At 43.8% G+C, this 27,341-nt stretch overlaps 1 protein-coding gene across 2 annotated transcripts; it reads right to left on the bottom strand.

Annotated features, from left to right (window-relative positions):
- Positions 1-109: 109 nt before the first annotated feature.
- On the bottom strand, positions 110-27,341 carry LOC136675644 (proprotein convertase subtilisin/kexin type 7-like). 2 transcript variants are annotated; one of them, XM_066652307.1, is made up of 16 exons: positions 27,215-27,341; positions 25,317-25,774; positions 25,033-25,167; positions 24,573-24,738; positions 24,285-24,375; positions 23,651-23,705; positions 19,388-19,526; positions 19,175-19,275; positions 15,097-15,264; positions 14,349-14,453; positions 13,880-13,982; positions 4,461-4,617; positions 3,796-3,890; positions 3,598-3,697; positions 2,215-2,332; positions 110-1,508 (listed from the first exon to the last, which is right to left on the bottom strand). In XM_066652307.1, the coding sequence occupies exons 2-16, from the start codon at positions 25,722-25,724 to the stop codon at positions 1,290-1,292; spliced, it is 2,160 nt and encodes a 719-aa protein (XP_066508404.1). In that variant the 5' UTR covers positions 25,725-25,774; positions 27,215-27,341; the 3' UTR covers positions 110-1,289. The 2 variants fall into 2 exon arrangements, with proteins under 2 accessions (XP_066508404.1, XP_066508405.1); XM_066652308.1 differs by having other exon boundaries at positions 112-1,508; positions 3,598-3,691.

Genomic DNA, 27,341 nt, shown 5'->3' with positions numbered 1-27,341 from the left:
TCCAGACCCCCATGCACTGAACATTTTTCTTTTCCACCCCATATTATTCCTCCTTTAACAGGTAATGTTACAGATGGAAAACCAATATGCACTTATTACAGGCCAAATTTCTTTTCTTTTTAATTTTATTTCCCAAGATACAAAGACATTTGCCAATGAACTTGGCAACGACTAAAATAAACAAGTGTCAATAGATAAAATCCACTTGTAGTGAGATTCTTTGTTTAGCTGATTGAAACAGTTGGTGATTCAGAGGCTGATTTCTCAGTCACTTCCAAATTATTTTGGTTGTGAAACTAATGTCTTCAGTCTTTTGGGCAGCCCCTGAAAGCCTGAGAAAAGGGAGTACTCGCTCAGCTGTATCTACCGACACTCCATGTGAAAAACAAACCCAGCGAATATGCTGGGGACTCCAGTACAAACACAGATTTGGTGGCATTTGATTCCCTGCTGTATGCAGACTTTTATTATTATAGTTTAAGATACATTCCACCATGGCAGTACATGGCACCAGATGAGATGAACTAAAAGTGGATTATTCAGCGACACATTTTAATTTTCTTCATTCAGACCAGCTGTTTTCAATCTTTGGATTTCACACAAGAACACTTCAACTTTAAAAAGACTTCGGTCTCAAAATGCATCGGCTTTCATAGAAATCACGCCCTGTAAAATGGGTAGAAATTTTTAAAACGGTGTGCGTCCTTCTGAATTTTTTCGATGTACAATTTTGGGGCCAAAACTGCTGGGAAAAGAAGAACCTGAACAAAGTGCTGGATGCATTTTTAGAACAAACACAGATTGACCCAGCCAATGTATATATGTATACATATATAGATATATTTCAAAAAGAACAAACCCTGCAAATGTATATAATTTAATAAAAATATAGCACTCTTCTTTCTCTTACTCACGCATATCAGAAAGCACACATACACCTTTACCTCCTTCATCCTCGTGTTCACAAACCACACCACACCACACCCCCAGTGCCATTTGTCAACCTCAGAAACAGGCTTCTGATCCTGAACACAACAAATGGTCCTTTCGATTGTTTTCCTTGGTAAAACACTGTTTAGTCTAGATGTGCCCTATGGGACAGTGCGGTTTGCCAAGTTCCGCTGAAAGGTCCTTCAAACCCTTATAAAAACAGCTAAGAGAACCCACCTTTTTTAGTTCAAGAGCAAGCACTTTGAACACTGGCCAGCTTGTAAAGAAGTGCTAGCTCAGCCTGAGTAAGGTGCATGGGTTAGAGGTCCAGTTCCTGTTTAATAGATTTCCCCTGAGTGCTATGTATCCTCATCGTTTGTGATGAGGGGCATTTTGGCTTCAACGTCCGTCACAGGCTGCATCTCCAGCGTCTGACCGTCAGCTCTGGCCCGATGCCCACCAACGCTGGACCCGCGAAGTCCTCGCCAAAATCCTCTCAAGTTCACATGGGCCAGAGTCACCTCCATGGTGTAGTACAGGGACCAGAAGAGTGCAAAACAGCCCAGTAGCAGCAAAGACTGGAACATGATGCAGAGAACAGAGGTTTATATTTGTATTCACATTTAGAGAAGCTGGTAGATGCCCTTAGTTTTTTTTAGTTTCCTTGGAAAACGTATCCTTGTGCTTCTCCAAATAGGCCAGGGTCTAGATATTAAACAGGCCTAAACAATGAGAGTGCTTCCTTGGCTTTATCTACCTAGGTAGTCCATTTCTACTGGCTGTTATAACATTTAAAAACCATATATGCACGATTTTAGGTCACTTTCTGTTGAGCAAATGTTATGCCCTTCATTTGACCAACTTTTAAAGTAATCTGGCGTTGTAAACAACCAACAGTTTGATGTGTTCCAGATGTGTACCGTTTGCCTGCTTTTCTGCACCAAGAAACAAATTCCAAAAGCTAAAAAAGTAGGAAAATATCTCAAGGCAAAGACAAATAATCATAAAAAAAAGCAACAGCAGAAACTGACTAACAGAAACAGTTCATTAGCCTAGTTTTACACATGAAGTAAATCTAAACCCTGAAGACCACATTATAAAAAAGGCAATTTAAGCCTGCCTGAGGGAAAGGGCTATTTCCCCTGTCACCAGTTCCTATGGTACTTATTTCCAACTCAAATAAAATGTCTGGATGCACCAAACTCATGGAGTCAAACGGAAAAGAGAGAAAGAAAAAAACAAACAAAGTCCTGGTTAAACTCCAAGAAACACATAGAAAGTTACCTTGAGGCTATTGGAGGTAAATGGGCTCACAATCTCAGAAGGAATGTCTAAGCCAGGGGGGCAGGGCAGTGAGAAATTGCTATGAAGATACTGCCCATTCATCGCCTCCTCCACCAGCCTGTCAATCAAAATAAAGGCAAGCAGAGTTTAGTCAGTGAGCTAAAAATGCAGCTGAGGTCAAAGAAACTCCAAACACACATTCCTTCAATTAATGAGTCTCGGTGCAAAGAAAACAGATCTATTGGAGTGTTTCTTTCACTGCTGACTGGGGCAAGGCTGGGCTGCTTATGAAAAATAAATTACATATGAGAAAGTTACATATAGGCGGCACGGTGGCGCAGCAGGTTAGTGTCGCAGTCGCACTGCTCCAGGGGCCTGGAGGTTGTGGGTTCGATTCCTGCTCGGGGTGACTGTCTGTGAGGAGTTGGTGTGTTCTCCCTGTGTCTGCGTGGGTTTCCTCCGGGTGACTGTCTGTGAGGAGTGTGGTGTGTTCTCCCTGTGTCTGCGTGGGTTTCCTCCGGGTGACTGTCTGTGAGGAGTGTGGTGTGTTCTCCCTGTGTCCGCGTGGGTTTCCTCCGGGTGCTCCGGTTTCCTCCCACAGTCCAAAAACACACGTTGGTAGGTGGACTGGCGACTAAAAAGTGTCCGTAGGTGTGAGTGAATGTGTGTGTGTTGCCCTGTGAAGGACTGGCGCCCCCTCCAGGGTGTATTCCCGCCTTGCGCCCAATGATTCCAGGTAGGCTCTGGACCCACCGCGACCCTGAACTGGATAAGGGTTACAGATAATGAATGAAAAGTTACATATAGCAACTGTAATTTGCTAAAATTAATGGCGAAGCAGAGCCATATTACTGTTGCCCCACAGTGTACACGTCATGATCCATCCATTCATTCGTTGTCTCTCAGATACCCACAATGAGCCTTTATTTACCTGTTGCCTTTGTACATGTAGATTAGTTAGATTAGTGAAAATATGTGATTTAATTGTCAGTTTCATAAAAAACACTGGGGTTCTTGTGAATAAACAGAAATAAACAATGACAGGGAGGATTGGTAATAATGTGGTATCCAAAAAAAGCAGTGCTACGTGAAAGTACTGCACAGTATAATAATTAGGATGGTATTGTTCATTAATTTATTCATTCATCCACCCATGATAAACGCTTCATCCTTATCAGGGTCCTGGTATTTCCAAAGCCTAATCAAAGTCATTGTTCGCAAGGCAGAAACACACCCTGGACCCTGACAATTTGCATATCACCGACTAACAGCCAAGAATGTTGATCTTTCTTCCTATAAGAAGGACATAATATGATTAGAATTCATTAACAGTTGATGTATTGAACATGCCTAGTTCACTCTGCTTAGTGCTTCAAGACCCACCTCTGTCTGTTCAACACCTCCTGGAAAGATAAAGATGAACCGTACAGAGTGAGCTTCCAGTACTTCAGAGTTCCCTGAGCAAGGGGAACATCTCCTGGGACAGAAACCGAAAGCAATTCTCATAAAGTACAAGAAGAAATGTGATACTGTAAAACATTAGATGAAGAAGAAGAAAGAAAGAAAGAAAAAAAAGCTCACTGTGGTCAGTGATTTGAAGGATGTACTGGCCCTCGGCTCGCTCTCCCCAGCACCGCACAGTGGAGAAAGTCCAGTCGGTGAAGCCAGTGATATCGCTGTTCAAAACAATAGAAAACACCTTGTTTAGCGTTAAATGTGAACCCCCAAAAGCAAATGTAGAGAGAGAGAGAGAGAGAGAGAGAGAGAGAGGGAGAGAGACAGAGACAGAAAGAGGGAGAGAGACAGAGAGAGAGGGAGAGAGAGAGAGAGACAGAAAGAGGGAGAGAGACAGAGAGAGAGAGAGACAGAAAGAGGGAGAGAGACAGAGAGAGACAGAGAGAGAGAGAGACAGAAAGAGGGAGAGAGACAGAGAGAGAGAGAGAGGGAGAGAGAGAGAGAGAGAGAGAGAGAGAGAGAGAGAGAGGAGAGGGAGATGGAGAGAGACAGAAAGAGGGAGAGAGACAGAGAGAGAGAGAGAGAGAGAGAGAGAAAGAGGGAGAGAGACAGAGAGAGAGAGAGAGAGAGAGAGAGAGACAGAAAGAGAGGGAGAGAGAGAGAGAGAGAGACAGAAAGAGAGGGAGAGAGAGAGAGAGAGAGAGAGAGAGGGAGAGAGACAGAGAGACAGAAAGAGGGAAAGAGACAGAGAGAGAGAGAGAGAGAGAGAGAGAGAGATATCCTGCACTCACACGTCCAGGACCCTCCTGGCTCCGATAAGTGAGGTCATTCCACTCGGGCAGAGCAGCACGATCTCCACATTGCCACGTCGAGGGTGGGTTATTGTCACAGTAACAGATACATGTTCTAAGGTCTGCATACCTGACTGCTGAAGGTCTGCAGCAGTGACTGTGAGAGAGGGAGAGAGAAAAAAAGAGTTGCACTAGGTATTAGGTTTTGTCAGACATCTCCAGGACCAACAGAAAAAAAATGGGTGTGGGGGGAAAGTGAAGGAACAGAGCTTTCTCCTCCCTTCACATCAGCAGCTGCCCTTGAGCCAAGCAGCTAACACAGGACTGCTCCCAGGGCACTGAGTTGTCTGCCTGCTGCTGTATGTGTGTGTGTGTGTCTGTGTGTGCCACAGAATGTGATGACAACACATTAATTAATAGTCAAATGCAGACAGGAATTAACAGCATTCCATTAACATAATAATAATAAATCTATATTAAAGTTCTTTATTAAAGAAAGTGGTCCTATATAGGACCCCATATAGGAGCCTGCCCGGAATCACTGGGAACACACCCTGGAGGGGGCACCGGTCCTTCGCAAGCCGACACACACTCGCACGTTCACTCACACCTACGGACACTTGTGAGTAGCCAATTCACCTACGAATTCGAGTGTTTAGTCATGACAGAGTAAATCTGAAATACACAACTGAAAGTCTCTGCAACAATCAGGAGCTTCAGGAAACAGGCAGCAACCCACATACAAACCAGACTCAGATTTGCTACAGCTCTCTGTTTGTTTCTTTGGTTCACCAACTGGTTAATACCCTGTAACCTTTATTTTTGCACAACATCAGTCAAGTCCATTAACGTCAGAGCAGCACTTTCACCAAGAGTTAGACTCATTTTTCAATTCGTAGTTTTCTTTGTGGATGGCTTGGATGGCTGCTCCAACATAAACTTTGAAATAGCTTTGGGAAAGAAACGTTGCCAAGTTGATCTGGACAAAGCTGTTCCTGAAGCAGGAGAAGGGTTATGGGAAATGAAGAGCAGACAAGAGTTGTACAATATGGATGAAATTCCATTGTAGGATTGTGAAATGGATTGGGGTTCTGTATAAAGTCCTTCATTCATCGAATGCTCAGCCTTCCATGTTGTGTGCATTACACAGACCATTCATTCATTATCTGTAACCCTTATCCAGTTCAGGGTCGCGGTGGGTCCAGAGCCTACCTGGAATCATTGGGCACAAGGCGGGAATACACCCTGGAGGGGGCGCCAGTCCTTCACAGGGCAACACACACTCACACATTCACTCACACCTACGGTCACTTTTGAGTCACCAGTCCACCTACCAACATTTTTGGACTGTGGGAGGAAACCGGAGCACCCGGAGGAAACCCACACAGACACAGAGAGAACACGCTACACTCCTCACAGACAGTCACCCGGAGGAAACCCACGCAGACACAGAGAGAACACGCCACACTCCTCACAGACAGTCACCCGGAGGAAACCCACACAGACACAGGGAGAACACACCACACTCCTCACAGACAGTCACCCGGAGTGGGAATCAAACCCACAACCTCCAGGTCCCTGGAGCTGTGTGACTGCGACACTACATGCTGCGCCACCGTGCCGCCCTTATTACACAGACCAATCCCTCCATAACGATTTCAGGGGAAGCCAATGACCCTGTCTTTGATTCAAGATTTCAAATTTTGATGTACAATGCAGTGTTGTAAAATAATTTACTGATAAAATACTCTACAGTGATATTGATAAAATCCAGAGGTTCTATGTAATACAGAACCCCAAATATAGCCCATTTAATTGGGTTCTACATTGTCTAAAAACCACCAGCTTTGCATGCATTTTAAAATAGATTATACACCAAGGGCCAAGAGTTTGGAAAACTACCATAAAGTGTCTCAGGCATCAGACAAAAGCATTCGTACCATTTGTAGAATTCTGTGTTGGAGCTTTTTAGGCACAAACCCTTTAGACTTCCAACCTCTCAACACACCTCTCAACATAATGGACCCTTCGACGTCAATAAGTTTTTCTAGAACGGAGCAATTCACAGCAAACTCCCCAAACATACTCCTTTTCATTGTGAAACTGAAAGAATAAAGAACACACACTACATTGATTCCCTCCTGGTTAAAGGCTCTGATGACACATACCCATAGGCCGGTGTGGACACACACACACACACAGACACACACACACACACACAGGAGAGAGAGGGAGCGGGAGAGTGAAAGGCTACTGCAAGGGAAAACAAAGCCGCTTGCCTCTCATCTGCTTTCTGAATTCCTGTAGCGGTGTCCAGCTCACTGTAATTCCCTGGCATTTCCTCAAACACTGTTTGCTAATGTGCTCCCACACGCCATAACCATATAGGGGAATAGTCTTCCCTAAGGAGAGAGAACGACTAGGACATGCATATTGTCTTATATACTTCATCATAACTATTTCCTTGTTAAAAACTGAAGATTTTATGGTAACAGCCAGTACATAAAAAAATAAATAATAATAATAAATAAATAAATAAATAAATCAAAGAATAGTCTATAAACCTTTCATCAAATGGTATTCATAAGTTTAAAAAGTATATGTATCTCTACCTATTTATCTTCCCGGACATACATTTATGAAGTTTGTTTAGATTTATTCATCAAATACATAATTAATATTTTCTTGACTAATTTCATGAGGAACGAAACATACCGTATTTGTTAATGTTTGAGGAACATGAGGAAACCCACGCAGACACAGAGAGAACACACCACACTCCTCACAGACAGTCACCCGGAGGAAACCCACAGAGACAAAGGGAGAACACACCACACTCCTCACAGACAGTCACCCAGAGAAAACCCATGCAGACACAGAGAGAACACGCCACACACCTCACAGACAGTCACCCGGAGGAAACCCACGCAGACACAGAGAGAACACACCACACTCCTCACAGACAGTCACCCGGAGGAAACCCACGCAGACACAGGGAGAACACACCACACTCCTCACAGACAGTCACCTGGAGGAAACCCACACAGACACAGGGAGAACACACCACACTCTTCACAGACAGTCACCCGGATCGGGAAATGAACCCACAACCTCCAGCCCCCTGGAGCTGTGTGACTGCGCCACCTACCTGCTGCGCCACCGGGCCGCCCAATAATAATAATAATAATAATAATAATAATAAATGTTGAGGTTACATAATGATGGTAAATACTACATAGTTTCATATTAAATACTAATACACACCATACTATTCCCCTGAAGAAACTGAATAAACAAAGTGTTTGTTAATGACATGTCGTTTAACTCCTGCACCATTCTGCCAACCTAATAACCCAGTGTACCCTGTAGTCAGGCAAAACAAAAACTACAGAGCACATACCAAACTGAGCGTAAACAAGTGAAGAGTTTCTGATAAATTCAGAAATCCCTGAAGAGTATTATGTTGCAGTTAACTGCATACTGCAAATCCCCAGTGGCTGAGTTCAGTGTACCAAGCTCTCTAACACACACACACACACACACACACACACACACACGTAAACATGTCAGCTGCTGAGAGAAAGGGATGTTAAATGTCTTTGGCAGCATTTCAATTTTTATCTCCAAAATATTAACAGTCCTGACATTTCAGGCGTTTTGTTAATTTTACCCGCTGTTGTTTATCTTTTCTGCCTCATCTACAACAACATGACTCTCTGTAGGAAAACAGCCTCACCCTGGCATTCCTTCAGATGGAATTAACAACCTCCACCTTAAATATTATATAACCTGTCATACGTGGCCTAATGGAGCATGTAATATAGAATTTACAGCAGTGTGGAGAGTCCTGTAACAAACCCATCCTGGAATAGCACTCACTCCCACTGTATGATGTCATGTTTCTAGCTGTATTTCTTTCCCACTGGAAACTTGCAGAGTTCTGATTACAGCTCATTATAAAGCCTAGTTGATTTAAGAGAAATATTGAATTAGTGTTGAAACACAGTTTTAAATACTAGATAAGGCAAAGAAATAGTGTAATATCAATAAAATAATACTTCTAGTAGAAAAATAAGACATCTGATTGGACATTAACCAACAAAATCTATGGGTGCTTATCAAAAACTACAGTTCCTTAAGGCAACACCAGTCAACCCTAATATCCAGGTTATTACAGCTGAGCAATAGACATTCATTACATAGTGATCTGCCCTGTAACCGCTCCTTAAATTTAAAACTCAGACTTTTCAACATTGTTGTCCCTAGTAGGAAACGCACCCATGTTCATGACTGCAATCCTCTCAAATTCAATCACACAATCAAGGTTGTAGCATACCACAGCGCATACCGTCATTTTTCTGTCAGCATAAATTCCTGCCCTCCCACTTCCCTACTTCATCACTCCTTTCTACATCCCAGTCCCAATGGGCATTCATGTCCCTGAAATCTAGTTTTATTTTTTATTTTTTTGGAGGTAAGCTTACATTGCTAGTTGTGGTTCACAAAACAGGTCTCTGGTCCTCCAAAAAAATAAATAAATAAATAAATAATGTCTGACTATCCGACGATAAGCAGCACAGTGGTGCAGCAGGTAGGTGTCGCAGTCACACAGCTCCAGGGGCCTGGAGGTTGTGGGTTCGATTCCCGCTCCGGGACTGTCTGTGAGGAGTGTGGTGTGTTCTCCCTGTGTCTGCGTGGGTTTCCTCGGGGTGACTGTCTGTGAGGAGTGTGGTGTGTTCTCCCTGTGTCTGCGTGGGTTTCCTCCGGGTGACTGTCTGTGGGGAGTGTGGTGTGTTCTCTCTGTGTCTGCATGGGTTTCCTCCGGGTGCTCCGGTTTCCTCCCACAGTCCAAAAACACACGATGGTAGGTGGATTGGCGACTCAAAAGTGTCCGTAGGTGTGAGTGTGTGAGTGAATGTGTGTGTGTGTCTGTGTTGCCCTGTGAAGGACTGGCGACCCCTCCAGGGTGTAATCCCACCCTGTGCCCAATGATTCCAGGTAGGCTCTGGACCCAACGCGACCCTGAACTGGATAAGGGTTACAGATAATGAATGAATGAATGAATGAATATCCGACGATGCTATTTTCATCATGACTGTATGAACTAATGACGTACAATTATAAATACAAAAGAATGGTTTGTTTACTACAACCTATCCTGACTTCCTGACTTGCACCCTGATGATGTTTACGTCACATTAATCTTCCCAGACAGAGCGTAAAGCATCCACGGCTTCCCCAACCACTTTGCATCTGAATTCTTTTATCACAACGAATGACTGTAATGAAATAATTTGTCCCCAACCTCCTGATGTCTAAACATCTCTGACTCTCTAGCCCCTTATAACTAGCCAACAGGGGATGGGCTTTTCTCCCGAGCCCTTGCCTCTCCTGGTGTTTCCCCCTTGCCATTTCAGTTTGGTGCCCATCATTTAGGGCCTCTCATTTTCTCTCGTAGTGCCATATCACTCGATAACTGTTGTAATGATACTTGGAAATGCAGTTCCCTAAGGAAAGATACTTCCTTTTAGTACAGGGAGGCGCTTTTGATTGTGCTCTCCACACACACAGCACTGGCAGAACCCCAAGGAGAGGACAATTCACAGTCTCATTTAGAAGGGGGTCAGGAGGATGAAATGTGTGGAACAACAGAATGTAGACAGAGGGAGAACTAAGGAGAAGTATAAGTAGACTGTCAGTCCTCATTTGATTGTGGTGCCGTTTCGTGATAACCCCACTTTTCCGACAAGAAGGAAATGAACAAATGGAGAGTAAAAGATAGAGAGGAAAAGGGAGGGAAGACATGTCTTGGTTTCTCTGTGCATTTAGTGACACAGACATTGAAAAACATTGCCTAATATGGGCAGATTGCTGATCGCCAGTTGGCAATGTCCTACCAAACTGTCTCTCCTTTTCTCTCTCTCCCTCTCTCACTCTTTTAATCTCAAACAAACACTTGCACTGCAAACAACCTCGTCAGTAACAAGTAGCAAACTATGGCTGACAGCAACAAAATAAAATCTAACTTTTAGCTAAAGGTCACAATAGCCTATACTTGCCAAATATTAAAGGGCCCATATTAAAGGCCCCCCCAAAAAAAAAAACGCTGTATCAACATGTTATTTACACATTCTGTTCAGTGCTCAGTCCATTCATTCATTTATTCATTCATTATACAGTTCAGGGTCGCGGTGGGTCCAGAGCCTACCTGGAATCATTGGGCGCAAGGCAGGAATACACCCTGGAGGGGGCGCCAGTCCTTCACAGGGCAACACAGACTCACACATTCACTCACACACTCACACCTACGGACACTTTTGAGTCTCCAATCCACCTACCAACGTGTGTTTTTGGACTGTGGGAGGAAACCGGAGCACCTGGAGGAAACCCACGCAGACACAGAGAGAACACATCATACTCCTCACAGACAGTCACCCGGAGGAAACCCACGCAGACACAGAGAGAACACATCATACTCCTCACAGACAGTCACCCGGAGGAAACCCATGCAGACACAGGGAGAACACACCACACTCCTCACAGACAGTCACCCGGAGGAAACCCACGCAGACACAGAGAGAACACACCACACTCCTCACAGACAGTCACCCGGAGGAAACCCACGCAGACACAGAGAGAACACACCACACTCCTCACAGACAGTCACCCGGAGGAAACCCATACGAACACAGGGAGAACACACCAAACTCCTCACAGACAGTCACCCAGAGGAAACCCACACAGACACAGGGAGAACACACCACACTCCTCACAGACAGTCACCCAGAGGAAACCCACACAGACACAGGGAGAACACGCCACACACCTCACAGACAGTCACCCGGAGGAAACCCATACGAACACAGGGAGAACACACCAAACTCCTCACAGACAGTCACCCAGAGGAAACCCACACAGACACAGGGAGAGCACACCACACTCCTCACAGACAGTCACCCAGAGGAAACCCACACAGACACAGGGAGAACACACCACACTCCTCACAGACAGTCACCCAGAGGAAACCCACGCAGACACAGGGAGAACACGCCACACACCTCACAGACAGTCACCCGGAGGAAACCCACGCAGACACAGGGAGAACACGCCACACTCCTCACAGACAGTCACCCGGAGCGGGAATTGAACCCACAACCTCCAGGCCCCTGGAGCTGTGTGACTGCGACACCTACCTGCTGCGCCATCATTTTTAATTAATTATATTTATGTCACAAACGTATACACATCTGTGTGTCTTCCATTTCAGGCTATATCCTTTTAAAACTGCTCATTCACACTGAAGTTATAAAGGTGTGTTTTAGCCCAAAGAAGGCCGTCAATTAAAAAGGACCTCATTTATGTTCATCATTATAAAGACACAGTAACTAAAACAGCCTGTATCACTCAAGGAAAAAGAGGCTGTATAACAGTAATTTAAAAAACCAATTACAGCTGTTGTGGTGTAAATAAACCCACACAATTTTCATAAGAGAACCACAGGGCAAAAAAAAGGAAAACAACAAAAACATATGTTATGTTGTCATTTGAAAGAAATGGAGGTAGTAATGACCAAGTCCAAGCATTGTGGACGTTTAGCATCTACGCAGCGGTATGGCCTTGTGGGCAAAGCTGCTAAACTGACCCTAACAGAGCAATACAGACTTGGATGGTTACAAATCCATTTCTTTTGTCTACTTTTCAAATAAAGAATGTGGTTATGGACATATTTTGGTCATTATGACCATTCTGCTTCAACCCCAAACACGACCGTATGTTCCTGGCCAAAGACGGAGTGAACTTTCACAGTATTTTCTGCTTATGACTAAAGGCACAGACTGATAAATGGAGAGTAGGCGATAGAGAGATAGACAAGAAAGACACAGTGTTCCAGTTACTGAGGAGTAAAACATTTTGTTTTAGTCGTTTATGGTTTTATGGCTTTCATTTAGTGCTAAACGCTTGCGTGGCTGATGTCACCATATGTTAGACAGCTATGGTGAGCAGCTTGATGAAGAAAAGCAAGAAATATAGAAGGCTTTTGTCCAAATTAAAACAAAATTGTCCAAGAAAAGCATTAAAGGAGCAATCTTCTCCATTGATCAAAGCCTAAAAGCACTAAACCTATTTCAACATGGCAGTCCCCATGTGGGAGACCCACTCTAAGTAGCATAGGCTGTTGCATGCAGGGACCACAAAGCATGGGATTAGTTTATTTATGGCAGATTCGCACTGGAATCACCTGGAATTCTACTGGAGTTTTTAGACTGTCACTACTGTTCTGGGAACAGCCCACCAACCAAAAACACCCATCGTCTAGTCCTTTAAAACCGATAATGGATGAGATGTCTTCTGAAGACTTCCTTTATTATAATGGCTATTACAGACCATATAATGGCAGTACATTAATGAGTATGACACATGTTAATAGCACGTCTGTAGGCTGCTATTGTGCACAACACATTCCTATATCTGCCAGAAATTTCCCCTTCTCTGATCCTTTAGTTCATCTTGTTGAATTGAGTGTGGTGCATCGCTCAACGCCTGAGGTTCACCATGTACTGAATGACAATGATTTGTGCTGTTATGTTACATCACTAAACGTCCCCTCCTGCTTCTCGATTCTTCAGAAAAACACTCAAAACAGTAGCAGGAACTTCTGAAAATGGTCTAGACCCCATTATCTATAGACTAACATGGCCTATTCAGACAGGGCTAAAACCTTTGAGATTCTCCGGTAATAAATACATTACACCATTTCCATTGGCAAAACTAAAAGGGCTTAAAACTGGGGAAAACAAATTCCCTTTATATTGATTGATATTTTCAATGTACAGGGGTTGGACAATGAAAGTGAAACCCCTGTCATTGTAGTGTGGGAGGTTCCATGGCTAAATTGGAGCAGCCTGGTGGACAATCTTCATTAATTGCACATTGCACCAGTAAGACCATGTGCATCCAATGGTTCCATCACTGTGTCCTGAAGGCGGTGCCGTGTATCAGGACGACAATGCACCAATACACACAGCGAGACTGGTGAAAGACTGGTTTGATGAACATGAAAGTGAAGTTGAACATCTCCCATGGCCTGCACAGTCACCAGATCTAAATATTATTGAGCCACTTTGGGGTGTTTTGGAGGAGCGAGTCAGGAAACGTTTTCCTCCACCAGCATCACGTAGTGACCTGGCCACTATCCTGCAAGAAGAATGGCTTCGAATCCCTCTGACCACTGTGCAGGACTTGTGTATGTCATTCCCAAGACCAACTGACGCTGTATTGGCCGCAAAAGGAGGCCCTACACCGTACTAATAAATTACTGTGGTCTAAAACCAGGTGTTTCACTTTCATTGTCCAACCCCTGGATATTTTAATGTATTAATATCTTAAATATATGTTTCACAGACACACACAGCACTTACCATTCCAGGTGAGGGTGAGTTTATTAGGATATGCTGGGATTGTTTCCTCTTCTTTTAACTGCGGACTATGGTAGGACACCAGAAACGGCACAGACTCCCAAACCTGTCCCACGCAGAAAAAAACATTACTTCTACACAGGGCTGAATGGTTTGGAAACAGTCTCTAACTGTGATGATTCCAAAAAACACTGGATGTCATTATGTCTATAAACTAAGCTCCAAACATGTTCATTATTTCAGGCTTGAGACGCTACGTTGGGTCATGGTTCTGTGGCATGGTTCAGTTCCTGAACTTTGCGTTTGTAGGCAAACAATTCCTCACTTAAACCTTTGTGGAAGGTGATGACTTTAGCAGCTGGAGCGTTATGAACACTGCACTTGTTCTGGTCAAAACTTTGATATAAAAATGATCATATCCTATTGAATATATCTCCAAATGTGAGTGCGCAGGGGTGAGAACATGCTGTACCTTGGCAGCATTGACCAGTCTCCAGGCGTTAAGCAGGCCAAAGCCATGTTTGTGGCTGTGGTGGAATCCAGCTCCATTGATCCCCCAATCAGCATCTTGGTCATACTTAAAACACAGGTACAAACACACATTAATATAAAGTCAGACACGTGCAGTAAATATTTTATTTATGTGTCACGATGTAAGTTATGCTATTATATGTTTGTACGTGGCGGCACTGTGGCGCAGCAGGTTAGTTTCGCAGTCACACAGCTCCAGGGACCCGGAGGTTGTGGGTTCAATTCCCGCTCCGGGTGACTGTCTGTGAGGAGTGTGGTGTGTTCTCCCTGTGTCTGCGTGGGTTTCCTCCGGGTGATTGTCTGTGAGGAGTGTGGTGTGTTCTCTCTGTGTCTGCGTGGGTTTCCTCCAGGTGCTCCGGTTTCCTCCCACAGTCCAAAAACACACGTTGGTAGGTTGATTGGCGACTCAAGTGACCGTAGGTATGTGTGTGTGAGTGTGTGCATTGCCCTGTGAAGGACTGGCTGGTCTGGACCCACTGTGACCCTGAATTGGATAAGCGGTTACAGATAACGGATGGATGCTTATACGTGTCACAAATGCTTTTTTTGCTCAATTTCCAGCACAGAATCAGAATTCACACGTCAGTCTCCAGACATTTTTTTTGTTTTTATTCCTTTCCAACAAACACACTTTAATATTTTACATGTTTAAGTCTTTACGCGTGTGTGAGGCAAAGAGGAAGCCATACCCATGTAGCAGTGTAAGTGATGATGTGCTGAACGTCACGCCAGCTTAGACAGGGCCGGACCTGCAACATCAATGCTATCATACCCGCAGCCAACGGGGCTGCAGCTGATGTCCCTGTGTGTCCATCGGTACAACCGGTGCCCTGCTGCAGCGACCAGTCAGACGTCACCTACAAACCAGACACGCAAAATCAATAATGGTTTCTATACCACCCCACAAAAACAATCTTGTAAAGTCACCTACATTTTATTAGACCCTTTCTTACATTTTTTGTTCTTAAAGAAAAAGCCTAAGGGTATGTATTAATATATAAACAAAGCAGCAACAAATCAACCACCGAGGAAATAAAGCTATGATGAATTTAACACCACTCAGAGGTTCACAGTAGCATATACAGAGTGAAGCCACTCAGGGGGTTATGCTAACAAACAAAAGGAGCCTGGCACATAAAGTATGCCTAAACAACAGCCCAGAGGTAGAGGATCTGTGTTTGTAAGTGTGAGCCAAAATGTGGTGTGAGATCATCAAGAAGCTTGCAGATTTCTTTTAGCTGAACACACGCACAAACAGAGCACAGCAAGAGTGTGAGAGCATAACTTTAAAACTTCCAGCTATTTCTGCCTCAGCAGCTGCTAATGTGGCAGCTCCATGGGGCAGACTACACCTATGGACGCACAGAAACAAAACCTCTTGAACCTCCAGAGGCACTGAAACCTCTCGTATTGCCTGTGATGCTATTGACAAACCGTTGGTGGAAGCTCTGTCCAGTTATACGCATTGCTGCGGTGAAAGTGCATTACCTCAAACATTTACAGTGGTTATAAAGTGATGCTGGCACACGGTTACACTGCATTTCCGTTTGAGGTGCATATTTAGCTTTAAATTAGAGGACCTAACAGCTCATGAGGGATTTCAACAGTGGTATTATGAATTGTAGTCACGATTTGTGATTTACAAAACAAAATATGGGTCTAGGGCTGATTTAAAATAAATAAATAAATAAATAATTACGCTCAACTGTTCTGACCGACCATTACCTGCAGTTTAATGTCTTATCGGCTTGTGGGGTCCAAAAAGCTGACAGTTAACTGCACTGTGTGTAATTTGCTAGGTGCTTTAGATTGTTTGAAAGAACCGTCCAAATTAAAATAATAAATCCTATGTCTCCATTCTGGAAATGTAGCTTTAGTCTGGTTAATGATAACAATACTGTATAAGGTTTCCTTTGGTGTAACTTTATAAGAGGAAAACAAAAGCAGGCCAAAGCAGCTGCATTGCTTTAGTAAGACATTCTGCAGGTTTATGGAAGCGGCACTCTGAATCTATGGGATTATTTACTTTATTATAGCAAACTATCCTGAGATACTGTGATATATTGGAAGAGCACTGTGCTGATAAATCTTCAAACTTTGCAACGCTCCAGTTTCTGAATGCTGCGTTCCAGTCTCATCCCTTGGATCACAAAAGAAGTGGGAACTCTCTCAAATCAGGAATTAAACTCGGATCTAAATCTACCAACTGTCCAGAGTATTTTATGTTCGTTTCTCCCTCGCTGTGGGTCTTCCACTGACTGCCAATTCTCTGGCAGATACATCAGGATTTAATCAGCCACCCAGCAGCATGTTGACATATCGCCCAGATCCAAAGGTTTTGTGTCTGCTGTTCATCAGATATTTAAAAAAGAACAAATGCTCATTCTCATGTCGCACTCAATGCCTTACCGGAAAACTCCATCCTAATCTCTATTTGTGACATCTGTAGCAAATGGTGAATGCTATGGACAACTATTTCGATGTGTTTCTCTGTATTAAGTAAAAGAACAGATGAGCCGATAACTCCAAACACAACCAGGACAGAAAAACAATGGGCAAATATTTACACATACTTCCACTGGTTTTAATTAAAAAAATATCAAGCAAATATTTCTAGGGTGGCACGGTGGAGCAGCAGGTTAGTGTCGCAGTCACACAGCTCCAGGGGCCTGGAGGTTGTGGGTATGATTCCCGCTCCGGGTGACTGTCTGTGAGGAGTGTCTCCCTGTGTCTGCGTGGGTTTCCTCCGGGTGCTCCGGTTTCCTCCCACAGTCCAAAAACACATGTTGGTAGGTGGTATGGAGACTCAAAAGGTGTCCGTAGGTGTGAGTGAATGTGTGTGTGTGTTGCACTGTGAAGGACTGGTGCCCCCTCCAGGGTGTATTCCTGCCTTGCGCCCAATGATTCCAGGTAGGCTGTGGACCACCTGCGTCCGTGAACTGGATAAGCGCTTACAGATAATGAATGAAAAAATATTTCTCATTAAATGCTTATGTGGTACAAACTTTTTGATTGTGAAGTAAACCAACAACAGGTAGTATTTTTACCTTAAAATCACAGCTTACAGCTTAGAAATCACTTCTGTTATTGCTACTCTGGGCCCCTTCCCCCTCCCTCTTCATTTCAGGACAGTAATGTAACTGCAGGGGGAGGCCAGGAGCAAAAATACCAAAATCTTACCTATGCTCCTTTCCCAGATGCATGATAATTCAGAAACGTTCAGGAGTGTATGCGACCACCACATTCATCCCAGACCTTACCCACCAAAGTAAGAGACTCAGTGCCCATGTGTCATCTCTCACTGCGAGAGCGTGTCTGACACAGGAAATCTCCTGCTGTTCGCTGCATGTGTGAACGACGACTCCAGGACACCTCCGGACCTGACAGTCAGTAGTTTCTCTAGAAATTCTCAGGAGTTCATGTGTGAAAAAGGCCCTAGTGTTCTTTTGATTCTCATATTTTGTCTATTTCCATTTCTCTATAAGGTCTGAGGTGAGAGCGCTGCTTTAATTTTATTCTTTTATCCAAATACACAACCTTTAAGGATGGAAGGGGATGGTTTGGTGGTCTACCAGGTTTACAGTCCTGTTCTCTCACCATTTTTAAATGATTTCTTCATGCAAGTGCATTGTCTACGTTTTAATCTAATCTCTTCAAGGATATACGTTTTGGACATAACGGCAGCTTTGGCTGGAAACGAAGTAAATGAAGTGTCAACAGTACGATAAACAGACAAACCTGCAAGAAGTGCTAAGAGGCAAAGTCCTGAAGGACTGAGTGTGCTTTCTGAAAGAGAGACAAATGCAGGCAAGCAGCCTAATATAAATCTCATTATTGAAGATTAGTAGAAGGCAGAAACTATCCCTTGAAGGCCATTTTTTAGTCTGGCTGAGGTTTTGGACAGTTGCAGTGGCTCGAACACATTTGAGGTTGCCGTATTGGAGCTGCCAAACCATGTCACCAAGGACACGAGCACAAACAATGCCAAACAGAGCCTTACATTACAAGCAGGCTTTTTTTCTAATGTTCTGCCCGCAGCTATTTGCCTGGCCGTGTGTGTGTGGCAATAATGATCTAAACGACCTCTCTTGAAACATATACACTTTTCCAGACTAGCAGAAACACATGATCTATCAGTACTATCGTAAGCCACACTATACAGTCTACAGCATGAGCGCTCATGGACCCCGTGTGTAAATATTGGCCCTGTCATACAAACTCATACCACGTGTCAGAACTCTAATGGTGTATGTAAGACATGTCCCTGCTCGGATAACATCAGGGGAGGCCCAGTACAGTACTTTTCACTGCCACTGTGTTGCTGGTACGGATGAAAAGAAATGCTCTAGAGACCACGCTGATTTCCTGTCTGCCTTCCAGCAGAACCGCACACATTCCCAGGCAAAGATTTACAAAACCTTGCCCATGGATTTAATTATGGTTAAAGCCTGTTGCAATGATGATATAATCGACTGGTCGCAATTTTTTTGAGTTAATCGCAATTATTAAAGATGACCGGCATTATTTTCCACAATTATTAGCTTCCACGGTGGCGTGTTTACATCACAACAAACAGAACTGGAATTTAGGATTAAGCAGATCTGTGTGAATCTACATCTACATGGGTTTACCAGAACATTTACTGTACGTTAAAATGGGAAACATTCCTAGAGCTATCACAGCTTTAGAGGGCAGTAGTCAGTGCTACCGGTAATTTTTCAATGACACTGACAGTGATGACATTTTAAACAAGTTGTAATTACTCACAATACTGCGTAATTGTCTTCCTCCGCTGCTGAAAGTGACAGCCAGCATAGAAGCACACTCTTCTGCATAGAATGGTTTCCTCCCGTTCTCATCAACCGCTCCTAAAACACAGGTAACACTTACGCTACTGTACCGGTATCTCCACTAATGGTGAATGCTTCCTAGTCCAGCCGAATGAAGGGTATGAAGTGAGGAGGGATGAGTTTATCATACCGATAGTGACGGTGTAGATGGAGTTGGCGTAGCCATCGTAGTTACAGTTGTCTTTATTCTGTCCTCCATTGCCGCTAGCAACCACAAAAATGCTCCCAAAGCCTTTCCTGCCTGCGATAACTCCATGCTGTAGAGCTGCCTGTGAAAAGAAAGTAGAAATATAATCATTAAAACGAGAGAGAGACTTCTGGAAATAGCCAAGCAGACAGAGAAGGCCAGAGTTGAACAAATTACACAGTCAGGTCTGCTTCTAATTAGAGCAAAAAATGTGGATTAAGGGTTGTTTTAAAACCAATAAACATTTTAATTCTTTGAACTTCAGCTTAATTTCTTCAAACACACAAAACAGAGCAGTGCAAAACATAGTAGAGTGTATTAGAGTTATTCAAGGTTGTCAAAAACGTATCAAATATCAATGGATACGTTTCTTTCACCATGATATTTAAGAGGCGTCCTTTTAACAGTTTCCTGATCCATAGAATGTTCTAAGGTAAAGATTAAGAAGTGGAGGGGGCACTGGTGGCCCCAAAGAGTCCTGGCAGCGATTTCCCTTTTCTTTGGCTGAAGAATAGGTTTTGTTTTAATACAAATAACTTTTGATTAAAACTCAATTCTTAACACTAGCATGAAACGGATCTAACATTTATAGTGAATATAGTTCACTGTTGGCTAATAAATACAATCCAGCCAGCTAACTTTCCTACGTTGTTGAGCAAAATTGTAATTAAAACATTGTTCCCAAGGTGGGAATACACCCTGGAGGGGGCGCCAGTCCCTCACAGGGCAACACACACACACACACACACACACACACACACACACACACACACACACACACACGTTAACTCACACGTACGGACAATTTTGAGCCGCCAAACCACCTACCAACGTGTGTTTTTGGACTGTGGGAGGAAACCGGAGCACCTGGAGGAAACCCACGCAGACACAGGGAGAACACACCACACTCCTCACAGACAGTCACCCGGAGGAAACCCACGCAGACACAGGGAGAACACACCACACTCCTCACAGACAGTCTCCCGGAGGAAACCCTCGCAGACACAGGGAGAACACACGACACTCCTTACAGACAGTCACCCAGAGGAAACCCACACAGACACAGGGAGAACACACCAAACTCCTCACAGACAGTCACTCGGAGGAAACCCACGCAGACACAGGGAGAACACACCACACTCCTCACAGACAGTCACCCGGAGGACACCCTCGCAGACACAGGGAGAACACACCACACTCCTCACAGACAGTCACCCGGAGGACACCCTCGCAGACACAGGGAGAACACACCACACTCCTCACAGACAGTCACCCAGAGGAAACCCACGCAGACACAGGGAGAACACACGACACTCCTCACAGACAGTCACCCGGAAGAAACCCACGCAGACACAGAGAGAATACACCACACTCCTCAGAGACAGTCACCCGGAGGAAACCCTCGCAGACACAGGGAGAACACACCACACTCCTCACAGACAGTCACCTGGAGGACACCCTCGCAGACACAGGGAGAACACACCACACTCCTCACAGACAGTCACCCGGAGGAAACCCACACAGACACAGGGAGAACACAACACACTCCTCACAGACAGTCACCCGGAGGAAACCCTCGCAGACACAGGGAGAACACACCACACTCCTCACAGACAGTCACCCGGAGGACACCCTCGCAGACACAGGGAGAACACACCACACTCCTCACAGACAGTCACCCGGAGGACACCCTCGCAGACACAGGGAGAACACACCACACTCCTCACAGACAGTCACCCAGAGGAAACCCACGCAGACACAGGGAGAACACACGACACTCCTCACAGACAGTCACCCGGAAGAAACCCACGCAGACACAGAGAGAATACACCACACTCCTCAGAGACAGTCACCCGGAGGAAACCCACGCAGACACAGGGAGAACACACCACACTCCTCACAGACAGTCACCCGGAGGACACCCTCGCAGACACAGGGAGAACACACCACACTCCTCACAGACAGTCACCCGGAGGACACCCTCGCAGACACAGGGAGAACACACCACACTCCTCACAGACAGTCACCCGGAAGAAACCCACGCAGACACAGAGAGAATACACCACACTCCTCAGAGACAGTCACCCGGAGGAAACCCTCGCAGACACAGGGAGAACACACCACACTCCTCACAGACAGTCACCTGGAGGACACCCTCGCAGACACAGGGAGAACACACCACACTCCTCACAGACAGTCACCCGGAGGAAACCCACACAGACACAGGGAGAACACAACACACTCCTCACAGACAGTCACCCGGAGGAAACCCTCGCAGACACAGGGAGAACACACCACACTCCTCACAGACAGTCACCCGGAGGAAACCCTCGCAGACACAGGGAGAACACACCACACTCCTCACATCTGGAGCGGGAATTGAACCCACAACCTCCAGGTCCATGGAGCTGTGTGACTGCGACACTAACCTGCTGCACCACCGTGCCGCCCTACAGCAAAGACAAGTAACTCTTAATCTTCAAAGTGCAAAATCTCTCTCTAAAAACTACTGCATGACTTCTGCAGGCATGTTTACAACAGATGTGTAGTAGTGGTGGATATTTTCTTTTCATTTTGACTCTAGCTTCCCTTTAAAGTGTGAAAAAGTCCAGCTTCATAAAACTCTTCTGGCAAGTGGCTACCAAGTCCAAGCTAAAAGTTAATCAAAGATTCACAACCTTACAATTAATTCCCAAACATCCAGCACTTTACAAATCATCCTATGAATAAACCTAAATGCTTTTAGCTCTGGATTATTTATATATGTGTAAACACGCAACACCTATTGGGATTCAGTTTATTGGGCCACTGAGAGAGACTGAAATAACTGCTACTGAACTTTCCAAAGTGCATGCCAGGCCTATGAAGCTACGGAGGGACGCAAGAGGACAATACAAGCAGAGCTGAGTACTATCAAATGGAAACGCTAATGTACAAACCTTTAACATCGGTACAAACTTAAACACTGACGATTTCAACATCCTAATCTTTTATTAGGGGGGTGGATGTCTTATGGAGCGAGTTATGCTCCAATCAAACGGTCCTGGAAGATTCCTTTCAAGTGTAGAGATATTTTAGTGTTTAGTGATCACATGGTTTCATGTTTATTCTGGTGGAAAACGGATGTGGCGAATCAGAACCGAAACAATGTGTTTAAACAAAGAGGTGAAAATATGGGTGAAATCAGATTTGGCTTCACTCCTCATCTCCTCATCTCTTATTAACTCTCTGATTAACCCTCAATATTCCAGTCACACCGATGTGCCAGTGGACTCCACGTTAACGTGTGATATAACATCAAAACACTGTTTGCAAACATTGTTTCCCCAAAACTTATCCAGGCACATTGAATCACACAGTGCCCAGACACTGTTTAAAAGACATCTGCTACTTTTTCACTGAGTAAATGAGTGGATAGCAATCTGAGTGCTTCTCACCAGCATGAGATTCCTGAGTGACAGAAATAAAAAAAAATTCTCAGACATTAAGCTAAGCCAATATCAACAAAACAGAAGAAGAAGAAAAAAATATCTGACTTCAGTGGCATGCTCGCTTGGAAACCATGTTTATTTGACGCTTAGCAAAATATTGATGACCTAACCTATCAACACAGACCATAGTGTGTACGGTTTGTGATGAATTACTATTACAACATTTAATATACCACACCATACTGTATAAAATTAGACAAAATGATCTGACCTAGTGAGACGTTCAGGTTTAAGCAAAGCACCTAAAAACATCTTATTAAAAATACTCTACGTTATTTGGTAATCAACGGATACAGCTCTATGTCTTTGTATGTAGCTGTCATTTGAATATATTATGATAACAGAGAGAGGGAAGGGAGAGGGAATGGGGAAAAAAAAAAATACAGACCACATCAAACAGAATCCACAACTATTTTGAAATTAAACGACCCTCAAATAAAGAAATAAACCATATCATATTTTGATTTTGGTTAATGACATTTTTTCACTCCCCGTACAGAGTTTGAGACAGAGCAGAAGAGTTATTTGAAGCTCACTAAGGCTAAAAGTTGACGTAAGAGTACACAAACACGTAAATCTTTACACCACTGCCCTCTGCAGGAGGAAAATACAAGTCAAACCTGTTACGACTTCCGACGTATACTCAAAGAACTTTTCACGTATTATATTGCTGCCTACACAAAGAAAGTAAAATGTCAGACGCTTTATCACTGACCTTGCCCAGGGGGTGTGGTCCATCAACAGTCCGTCCATCATCATCTGGACCCCAACTACAACAGATATCCAGCTTTAATGTACTCAAACTCATACTTTGTGTTACCATGGCACAATGAGCCTATACACTGTCCTTGTGGTTGTACCACTGTGGTGGTCCCCTTATGGAAACATATTTTGTGCCTTTAATTAGGGAACATTCATTCATTCATTCATTCATTCATTATTTGTAACCCTTATCCAGTTCAGGGTCGCGGTGGGTCCAGAGTCTACCTGGAATCATTGGGCGCAAGGCGGGAATACACCCTGAAGGGGGCGCGAGTCCTTCACAGACACACATACATTCACTCACACACTCACACCTACGGACACTTTTGAGTCGCCAATCCACCTACCAACGTGTGTTTTTGGACTGTGGGAGGAAACCGGAGCACCCCGAGGAAACCCACTTAATTTGTTATTGCTACAGTGGAACACGCTGCCCTATAATATGGTTTCATTAGAAAACCTTGGAGGCCTAACTAATCTGTAATCTGAGAATGAATGATAAACACCAAAAATGTGAACACATTATCACTAGTTAAGAATAGTGAAGAGTCAGTAACTGCTGTATTGAGAAAACACCCAAAGGTTACCTGCAGCTGTAAACATCATTGACCTGGTAATGTTTATTAAAAGCCACTGCCTCCATGCTGTCAGTGAGGGGCCCATCCAGAACTCTGATACCTGAAGAGAAATACAATGAGCCTTGCCTTATGTTTACTTTAATACAGGCTTTACCACTACGTACTTTATTGTTATTTGCATATTGTCTTTATACAATAATGAGTAATGTGCCTCTCCTGTGTAAACTGAGAAACACCTTGAGAAAGTCTAACTGAGGCTGCACAAGCTAACACTCTCAATCCTTTAGGTTCACACACCTGCCACTCTGCTACCGTATGCTACTCCCACGGCACAGAAGCTGTTGTTGGACACGGCGGCGATTTCTCCCGCACAGCGGGTTCCATGGTGATTATCACTGCGGGCATCTGGGTGGGGCATGGGGTCTGGATCATTTGAGTTCAAGTCGTAACTGCCCTCGGGACACTGGGACAGGAGTTTGACAAGCAAAGATCTTGTTATTTTGCATGCAATGAGGGGACAATATATGCTGCTAATGTGATACTGGTCCTTGGAGATATGACGACCAATCCCATTTCTTTATGTACTATGTGTTAGCATCTTGACCACTGACAGGTTAATTATAACAGTTAAAAAATAAGACAGTTTAGTCTTTGACCATGAATGTGATTTTAAATCTTATCACAATACTAGCAGTTTGTCCTTATTTTTTAACCTTTAGCCAAATAGGAAACCTGAGAAATTTCTTGATACACTCACATAGTTGGGCTGAATATCTGCCAGTGTGTGCTGCACTCCATCATCCACTACAACCACAGTGACGCCCACTCCTGTGATGTTCCTCTCCCACACCCCTGTGACGTTGATGTCCATTCCACGTTTCACATCATTGTGCTGTGAAGAATTAGCAGGTAAAAAGGGGACGAAACAGGTATTAACATGTCATTAAGCTAAAAATAATGTAACTGAGATCAATAACAAATGAGCTGACTCTTTTGTACTTATTGTGAGACTAGAAGACAGAACGTCTCTTACTGACTCACCAAATGCCACTGGCTTGGGTATTTTGGATCATTGAAAGTCATGCTTCTTTTGGACCTGCTGAGAATGTTCTCCTGTGAGAACCAGAGCACCCGAGGGTGAGCGGCCAAAGCCCTGTCTGCTGCCCAGCGGTTCTGCTCCTCTTTCCCCTCCTGGCAGAGCAGGTAATGTCCCTCCAGCTGGCCGATCTGCCCGTGGTTCTTGAGCCCCGCTTCCAAGGCCACACTCTTGGCGACAGAGTCCAGAGAGTCTCCCTGCGGGTCAGCGTCTCGGCTCAGCTGCACTGCCCAGGACCGGCCTGGCTCGCAGGCCGGCGAGGAAGGGATAGAGCCGTGGGAAAAGGGAGAGTGCAGTGAGGGCAAGGTCAGGAAAAACAGGACAACGAAGGGAGGGAAGGGGGGTGATGCCATAGCAACCGGGTGGGACCCTCAACACAGATGCACCACATTAGACCTACGGCCTGAAAAAAGATAAAAATAAAAAAAGACAAAGGAGCAGAGATTTTTAATTTCAATTCAATACATAGCAACTTGCAGGTAAATTCGAACACACCTACTCGAGTGAAACAATGTTTGTAGATAAATGTGGTAACTGGTTGTTTCCTGTACTCTGGATGAGTCCACTGAAAGATACAACTTGTTTTAGGGCATGTTAATATTACTTCAAGTGTGAACCCACATACGGATCCTTGGGGATTTAATCAGACGTGTTAAAATAAAAGCTAGTAGACTACAAACCGGGCAGTGCTGTAGACCTATGGCATTGCAGTCTTACAACTAGAGTTTAGGCCATTTAGTCAATTTAAGAGAAAGAAACAAGGACAATTGGACGCTGGTCTACAAAATATATGAGGGGCAGAAGTGTAAGGGAGAGAGAGGGAATTTAAACTACATTTTCAGACTACCTTTTTTTGAAATTTAATAAGACATCCACAAATACCTCAATGTTTACAACTTCTTGTAAAACCTGTTAGACACATTTTTTGCATTCTCTCAGAGTAAACAATAGGCCTAATATGCAGTCAGCAGACTCTTTACCTGTTCAGCATTGTGAATTGTATCTAATACTTGTTTCTTTTTGTTAAATAACGTGACACAAAACAAGACAAAATGGTGTCATTCTGTGCGGAATAAAAATAATATTTTTCCTATTTTTTCTTTGAAAACTGAGGTTAAGCTCACACTGTTTAGTTGCTTTTACAAAAGGAATGATTCTTGTCGTATAAGGGGTCTAAATCCTTTTGCTGTATATAAATATAGCATAAAATGTAGTGTAAAAACTGAAAATCAACATCATGATGTAGCTATCAGTGTGTTTTTAGACCTTTGAACTTACCATTACCAAGCATCTTAAACCATGGTGTAACGTCAATGATTTCACCTTTTTGGACGTCTATATAATAAAGACTTAAATAATACAAATGTCTGTCTGACTTACGTGGTAGTAAAAAAAAAACACGTAAACATCCAGCACTCAGAAACACTACAGGAAATGGGAGCAGTATTTACATTTAAACATTATAGATACAACACTCACCTAAGGCAACTTTACGTTAACTGTAAATTTATTACATAATTTCACCGAAAATATAAAGCTGGGCAATATTGTTATTTATGGAATACAGCATAAATCTAGCTAAATCTATATCGCTAACGTTAGCTTCCTATTCGCCTGCCTTATATTCGAATTATCCATTCCACCTTAAATAGTGCAGTAGTTAACTTCAGAATGCCTCAAGTGCTAGACTGCAACTACTGCACCATTTAAGGTGGAACGGATAATTAGAAAAACAACAAATTGAGGATTGCTCATTGTATATACATAGATTTCTAACACAAACTTAAACATGTTAGACTTCAGTATCGTTTATAAGAACATTTCAATTTTAAATATATGTTACCTTAGCGTAAACTTTACGTATAGTAGCATTAATCGGGGCATTTTCTCTGCACTCGACCACGGAGTCTCGACATGATACTACCTTGTTTTTACTGTAACATCCGGAGTAAAGATCCCTTAAAGGGCCA

The sequence above is a fragment of the Hoplias malabaricus genome, chromosome X1 (genome assembly GCF_029633855.1).
Source record: "Hoplias malabaricus isolate fHopMal1 chromosome X1, fHopMal1.hap1, whole genome shotgun sequence".
Lineage (NCBI taxonomy): Eukaryota > Metazoa > Chordata > Actinopteri > Characiformes > Erythrinidae > Hoplias > Hoplias malabaricus.
The sequence above is the reverse complement of the archived record's forward strand: the minus strand, read 5'-3'. Positions and strand labels throughout refer to the sequence as shown.

Excerpts from the sequence above, each read along its gene's own strand:
- LOC136675644 (XM_066652307.1), bottom strand. The coding sequence starts at position 25,724 with ATGGCATCACCCCCCTTCCCTCCCTTCGTTGTCCTGTTTTTCCTGACC. Across the intron at positions 24,739-25,032 it reads CAGATATTCAGCCCAACTAT|TGTCCCGAGGGCAGTTACGA; the intron begins GTGAGTGTATCA and ends CTCCTGTCCCAG. Across the intron at positions 4,618-13,879 it reads ACTCACCCTCACCTGGAATG|TCACTGCTGCAGACCTTCAG; the intron begins GTAAGTGCTGTG and ends CCTCTCTCACAG.